Here is a 6,977-nt window from a genome sequence, read left to right as displayed (position 1 = left end):
GGACTGATAGATACTAGGCTGGGTTCTACAGGGTAGTCGGTGTACTGTGTGGTAGTGGGACTGATAGATACTAGGCTGTTGGTCCTCCAATAGAAAGAGGCCTGGCCCTACCATTTGCTCCTACCTTACCTTTGGAGCCAGAGTTCAATCAATCAATCCACTCCTGACAGGACAACAACACACATCATCACATCACGTGTTTCTCTCTTTACGCTTCAACAAGTAGACAATGCAACTTTATAGAACGCTTATTATTTTTATTGTTAGTTACATAGACACGTCAGTTCCTCTCCTCTGTTTCCACGGTAACCTTGGCACTAAGATTTGGATGTTTGAGTCGTTCCTTCTCCAGCTTGGTTGTGTTCAGACCCTGGTCGGTATAAAACCACCCAGTCCAGCTTGGTTGTGTACAGACCCTGGTCGGTATAAAACCACCCAGTCCAGCTTGGTTGTGTACAGACCCTGGTCGGTATAAAACCACCCAGTCCAGCTCGGGGTCAGTACAGACCCTGGTCTGTATAAAACCACCCAGTCCAGCTTGGTTGTGTACAGACCCTGGTCGGTATAAAACCACCCAGTCCATCTCGGGGTCAGTACAGACCCTAGTCTATATAAAACCACCCAGTCCAGCTCGGGGTCAGTACAGACCCTGGTCTGTATAAAACCACCCAGTCCAGCTCGGGGTCAGTACAGACCCTGGTCTGTATAAAACCACCCAGTCCAGCTCGGGGTCAGTACAGACCCTGGTCTGTATAAAACCACCCAGTCCAGCTCGGGGTCAGTACAGACCCTGGTCTGTATAAAACCACCCAGTCCAGCTCGGGGTCAGTACAGACCCTGGTCTGTATAAAACCACCCAGTCCAGCTCGGGGTCAGTACAGACCCTGGTCTATATAAAACCACCCAGTCCAGCTCGGGGTCAGTACAGACCCTGGTCTGTATAAAACCACCCAGTCCAGCTCGGGGTCAGTACAGACCCTGGTCTGTATAAAACCACCCAGTCCAGCTCGGGGTCAGTACAGACCCTGGTCTGTATAAAACCACCCAGTCCAGCTCGGGGTCAGTACAGACCCTGGTCTGTATAAAACCACCCAGTCCAGCTCGGGGTCAGTACAGACCCTGGTCTGTATAAAACCACCCAGTCCAGCTCGGGGTCAGTACAGACCCTGGTCTTAATAAAACCACACAGTCCATCTCGGGGTCAGTACAGACCCTAGTCTGTATAAAACCACCCAGTCCAGCTCGGGGTCAGTACAGACCCTGGTCTGTATAAAACCACCCAGTCCAGCTCGGGGTCAGTACAGACCCTGGTCTGTATAAAACCACCCAGTCCAGCTCGGGGTCAGTACAGACCCTGGTCTGTATAAAACCACCCAGTCCAGCTCGGGGTCAGTACAGACCCTGGTCTGTATAAAACCACCCAGTCCAGCTCGGGGTCAGTACAGACCCTGGTCTATATAAAACCACCCAGTCCAGCTCGGGGTCAGTACAGACCCTGGTCTGTATAAAACCACCCAGTCCAGCTCGGGGTCAGTACAGACCCTGGTCTGTATAAAACCACCCAGTCCAGCTCGGGGTCAGTACAGACCCTGGTCTGTATAAAACCACCCAGTCCAGCTCGGGGTCGGTACGGACTTTCAATTAATGAAAAAAGAAATGTATTTATGCTTGGTTCCTCTCTGTGTTGTGTTTATTTGTAGCAGGTTGATAATGTTGTGTGTATTTGTAGCAGGACGATAATGTTGTGTTTAGTTGTAGCAGGACGATAATGTTGTGTGTATTTGTAGCAGGACGATAATGTTGTGTTTAGTTGTAGCAGGACGATAATGTTGTGTTTATTTGTAGCAGGTCGATAATGTTGTGTTTAGTTGTAGCAGGTCGATAATGTTGTGTGTATTTGTAGCAGGTTGATAATGTTGTGTTTAGTTGTAGCAGGGCGATAATGTTGTGTTTAGCAGTAGCAGGTCGACAATGTTGTGTTTAGTTGTAGCAGGTCGATAATGTTGTGTGTATTTGTAGCAGGTTGATAATGTTGTGTTTAGTTGTAGCAGGGCGATAATGTTGTGTTTAGCAGTAGCAGGTCGACAATGTTGTGTTTAGTTGTAGCAGGTCGATAATGTTGTGTGTATTTGTAGCAGGTTGATAATGTTGTGTTTAGTTGTAGCAGGTCGACAATGTTGTGTTTAGTTGTAGCAGGTCGATAATGTTGTGTGTATTTGTAGCAGGTTGATAATGTTGTGTTTAGCAGTAGCAGGTCGACAATGTTGTGTTTAGTTGTAGCAGGTCGACAATGTTGTGTTTAGCAGTAGCAGGTCGACAATGTTGTGTTTAGCAGTAGCAGGTCGATAATGTTGTGTTTAGTTCTAGCAGGTCGATAATGTTGTGTTTAGTTGTAGCAGGTCGATAATGTTGTGTTTAGCAGTAGCATGTCGATAATGTTGTGTTTATTTGTAGCAGGCCGATAATGTTGTGTTTAGCAGTAGCAGGTTGATAATGTTGTGTGTATTTGTAGCAGGCCGATAATGTTGTGTTTAGCAGTAGCAGGTTGATAATGTTGTGTTTAGTTGTAGCAGGCCGATAATGTTGTGTTTAGTTGTAGCAGGTTGATAATGTTGTGTTTAGTTGTAGCAGGTTGATAATGTTGTGTGTATTTGTAGCAGGGCGATAATGTTGTGTTTAGTTCTAGCAGGTCGATAATGTTGTGTTTAGTTGTAGCAGGTTGATAATGTTGTGTTTAGTTCTAGCAGGTCGATAATGTTGTGTTTAGTTGTAGCAGGGCGATAATGTTGTGTTTAGTTCTAGCAGGTCGATAATGTTGTGTTTAGTTGTAGCAGGTCGATAATGTTGTGTTTAGTTCTAGCAGGTCGATAATGTTGTGTTTAGTTCTAGCAGGTCGATAATGTTGTGTTTAGTTCTAGCAGGTCGATAATGTTGTGTGTATTTGTAGCAGGGCGATAATGTTGTGTTTAGTTGTGCATCCTGGGAGTGTCGGTCCATATAGAGATTGGCCACACCTCTTTACAGGGGGGAGGAGTCTAAGACAGCTTAGTCCCTCATCCATCTCACCTCAGCTCCTCCCCTTTCCTGGCCTTGGCAGGTATTGTGCTTTCTGATTGGCCCTGCTGGCTGGTCCCACCCCCGGTCCAGGTCCCGAGTGGGTTACTGCTGTGCGGGTGGTGAAAAAAGTGACCAATCACCTCGCAATATGCCGGAGGCGAGCGTTCCATGCGTCCGTGGCTGCTGCTATTGGCTATGCTGATACCAGAGTTACTGCTGGGTGGTCTCGGCCCTCCCCCCCCTCCACTGTGCATGTCTATCACTTCACTGTGGAAGATGGTTCTATTGGGGGGGGCCCTGACCGACTCCCTGTTTAACTCCAACTGCTGCTCTGGGTCCCTCAGCTGTAAGGTGCAGGGGCCCTGGTAGGGCGGGGGCTCCTCTCCGTCAGACAGGGAGATGGTGGGGGGAAGGTGGATGTCGTGGGTCAGGTAGGGGTAGGTGGGCTGGAAGCGACTGAAATGATCCCGGGACATAAAGGAGGGGGCTGTGAACCTCTCCCTGGCCTGGGGCACATACACCACCTAGACACAGAGATAGATAGAGGGTTAGATAGTTACACCACCTAGACACAGAGATAGATAGAGGGTTAGATAGTTACACCACCTAGACACAGAGATAGATAGAGGGTTAGATAGTTACACCACCTAGACACAGACAGATACACCACCTAGTCCTAGACACAGACAGACAGATACACCACCTAGTCCTAGACACAGACAGATACACCACCTAGTCCTAGACACAGACAGACAGACCACCTAGTCCTAGACACAGACAGACAGACCACCTAGTCCTAGACACAGACAGATACACCACCTAGTCCTAGACCCATTACTAAACAGATTGGATCCATTACTAAACAGATTGGATCTATTACTAAACAGATTGGATCTAGTGGGATCCATTACTAAACAGATTGGATCCAGTTGGGTCCATTACTAAACAGATTGGATCCAGTTGGGTCCATTACTAAACAGATTGGATCTATTACTAAACAGATTGGATCTAGTGGGATCCATTACTAAACAGATTGGATCCAGTTGGGTCCATTACTAAACAGATTGGATCCAGTTGGGTCCATTACTAAACAGATTGGATCCAGTGGGGTCCATTACTAAACAGATTGGATCCAGTGGGGTCCATTACTAAACAGATTGGATCCATTACTAAACAGATTGGATCCATTACTAAACAGATTGGATCCATTACTAAACAGATTGGATCCAATACTAAACAGATTGGATCCAGTGGGATCCATTACTAAACAGATTGGATCTAGTGGGATCCATTACTAAACAGATTGGATCTAGTGGGGTCCTTTACTAAATAGATTGTATCTAGTGGGGTCCATTAATAAACAGATTGGATCTTGTAGGGTCCATTACTAAACAGATTGTATCTAGTGGGGTCCATTAATAAACAGATTGGATCTAGTGGGGTCCATTAATAAACAGATTGGATCTAGTGGGGTCCATTACTAAACAGATTGGATCTAGTGGGGTCCATTACTAAACAGATTGGATCTAGTGGGGTCCATTACTAAACAGATTGGATCCATTACTAAACAGATTGGATCCAGTGGTCTCCCCATCACATCAGACAGACTGATGTCAGTGACTGCCAAGTAGACCTGTCTCTCTCCTCCGCTGCGCGCACACGCGCACACGCACACACACACACACGCACACACCCTTGGTTTTTACCTCGGAGGCACCTTGTCGAGAGCCGCTGTCCGGCGGCCAGAGACACACATCCTGATGACAGAAAGAGACAGTCTGAACATTTGACCTGTGGAGGAAACCGATAACCTAACGGCCATATTGGTCTGCTTCACTCAGCAATATATGGTATAACAAGAACCAGCTCCAATCTGGTGAACTGGGTCTGCTTCACTCAGCAATATATGGTATAACAAGAACCAGCTCCAATCTGGTGAACTGGGTCTGCTTCACTCAGCAATATATGGTATAACAAGAACCAGCTCCAATCTGGTGAACTGGGTCAGCTGTCTAGACAGGTGTCTGGTACAGGGTCAGCTGTCTAGACAGGTGTCTGGTGAACAGGGTCAGCTGTCTAGACAGGTGTCTGGTACAGGGCCAGCTGTCTAGACAGGTGTCTGGTACAGGGCCAGCTGTCTAGACAGGTGTCTGGTACAGGGCCAGCTGTCTAGACAGGTGTCTGGTACAGGGCCAGCTGTCTAGACAGGTGTCTGGTGAACAGGGCCAGCTGTCTAGACAGGTGTCTGGTACAGGGCCAGCTGTCTAGACAGGTGTCAGGTGAGTACACATGAAGAGGAAAGAGGTGTCTGGAGGACTGGGTATATACACATGCAAACACAGGCATACACACACACGCACGCACGTACGTACACACACAAATCACAGGAGGTTGGTGGCACCTTAATTGGGGAGGACAGGCTGGTTGTAATGACTGGAGCAGAATGGGTGGGATGGTATCAGGCACATCACTGTTTCCATGGTTTCCAGGGGTTTGATGCCATTCCATTTCCTCTGTTCCGTTATTAAGAGCCGTCCTCCCCTCAGCAACCTCCACTGACACACACACACTGTACTGACCTGCTGTAGTTGTTGTGCTTGCCTCCGGGCCTGGCTCTGTCTGGTCGTAAAGGAGCAGACACACACACACACGGTACTGACCTGCTGTAGTTGTTGTGCTTGCCTCCGGGCCTGGCTCTGTCTGGTCGTAAAGGAGCAGACAGACACACACACTGTACTGACCTGCTGTAGGTGTTGTGCTTGCCTCCGGGCCTGGCTCTGTCTGGTCGTAAAGGAGCAGACAGACACACACACTGTACTGACCTGCTGTAGGTGTTGTGCTTGCCTCCGGGCTTGGCTCTGTCTGGTCGTAAAGGAGCAGGCAGACAGCTTGTAGTGGTTCAACAGACAGCCAATCACCAGCAGCATTACAGTCATCAGGACCAGGATGATGAGGATCTGAGCAGACTCCAGGACAGCTGGAGGACAGAGAGGAGAGACACGGAGAGAAAGACAACAGGTTGGAGGATCTGAGCAGACTCCAGGACAGCTGGAGGACAGAGAGGAGAGACACGGAGAGAAAGACAACAGGTTGGAGGATCTGAGCAGACTCCAGGACAGCTGGAGGACAGAGAGGAGAGACACGGAGAGAAAGACAACAGGTTGGAGGATCTGAGCAGACTCCAGGACAGCTGGAGGACAGAGAGGAGAGACACGGAGAGAAAGACAACAGGTTGGAGGATCTGAGCAGACTCCAGGACAGCTGGAGGACAGAGAGGAGAGACACGGAGAGAAAGACAACAGGTTGGAGGATCTGAGCAGACTCCAGGACAGCTGGAGGACAGAGAGGAGAGACACGGAGAGAAAGAGGGGGAGGCAGGTAGTCTAGTGGTTAGAGGGGGGAGGCAGGTAGTCTAGTGGTTAGAGGGGGGAGGCAGGTAGTCTAGTGGTTAGAGGGGGGAGGCAGGTAGTCTAGTGGTTAGAGGGGGGAGGCAGGTAGTCTAGTGGTTAGAGGGGGGAGGCAGGTAGTCTAGTGGTTAGAGGGGGGAGGCAGGTAGTCTAGTGGTTAGAGGGGGAAGCAGGTAGCCTAGTGGTTAGAGGGGGAGACAGGTAGCCTAGTGGTTAGAGGGGGAGACAGGTAGCCTAGTGGTTAGAGGGGGAGGCAGGTAGTCTAGTGGTTAGAGGGGGGAGGCAGGTAGTCTAGTGGTTAGAGGAGGGGTGGCAGGTAGTCTAGTGGTTAGAGGAGGGGGTGGCAGGTAGCCTAGTGGTTAGAGGGGGAGGCAGGTAGTCTAGTGGTTAGAGGGGGAGGCAGGTACAGTGCCTTGCGAAAGTATTCGGCCCCCTTGAACTTTGCGACCTTTTGCCACATTTCAGGCATCAAACATAAAGATATAAAACTGTATTTTTTTTGTGAAGAATCAA

The 6,977-nt window shown here is 48.9% G+C and overlaps 1 protein-coding gene across 2 annotated transcripts in view; it reads right to left on the bottom strand.

The window, feature by feature from the left end:
- Positions 1–242: 242 nt before the first annotated feature.
- Positions 243–6,977, bottom strand: part of LOC116363559 (low-density lipoprotein receptor class A domain-containing protein 4-like) — a 28,111-nt gene continuing 21,376 nt past the window's right edge. The window contains exons 2-4 of one of the 2 annotated variants that reach the window (XM_031817160.1): positions 5,880–6,389; positions 4,764–4,814; positions 243–3,581 (exon numbers count right to left, since the gene is read on the bottom strand). In XM_031817160.1, coding sequence (XP_031673020.1) covers positions 3,063–3,581; positions 4,764–4,814; positions 5,880–6,389 — 1,080 coding nt within the window. In that variant the 3' untranslated portion in view covers positions 243–3,062. The remainder of the gene's footprint in view (positions 3,582–4,763; positions 4,815–5,879; positions 6,390–6,977) is intronic. The other variant, XM_031817161.1, reaches the window with a different exon arrangement.

The sequence above is a fragment of the Oncorhynchus kisutch genome, unplaced genomic scaffold, assembly GCF_002021735.2.
Source record: "Oncorhynchus kisutch isolate 150728-3 unplaced genomic scaffold, Okis_V2 scaffold947, whole genome shotgun sequence".
NCBI lineage: Eukaryota > Metazoa > Chordata > Actinopteri > Salmoniformes > Salmonidae > Oncorhynchus > Oncorhynchus kisutch.
This window is presented reverse-complemented; position numbering and strand designations above follow the sequence as displayed.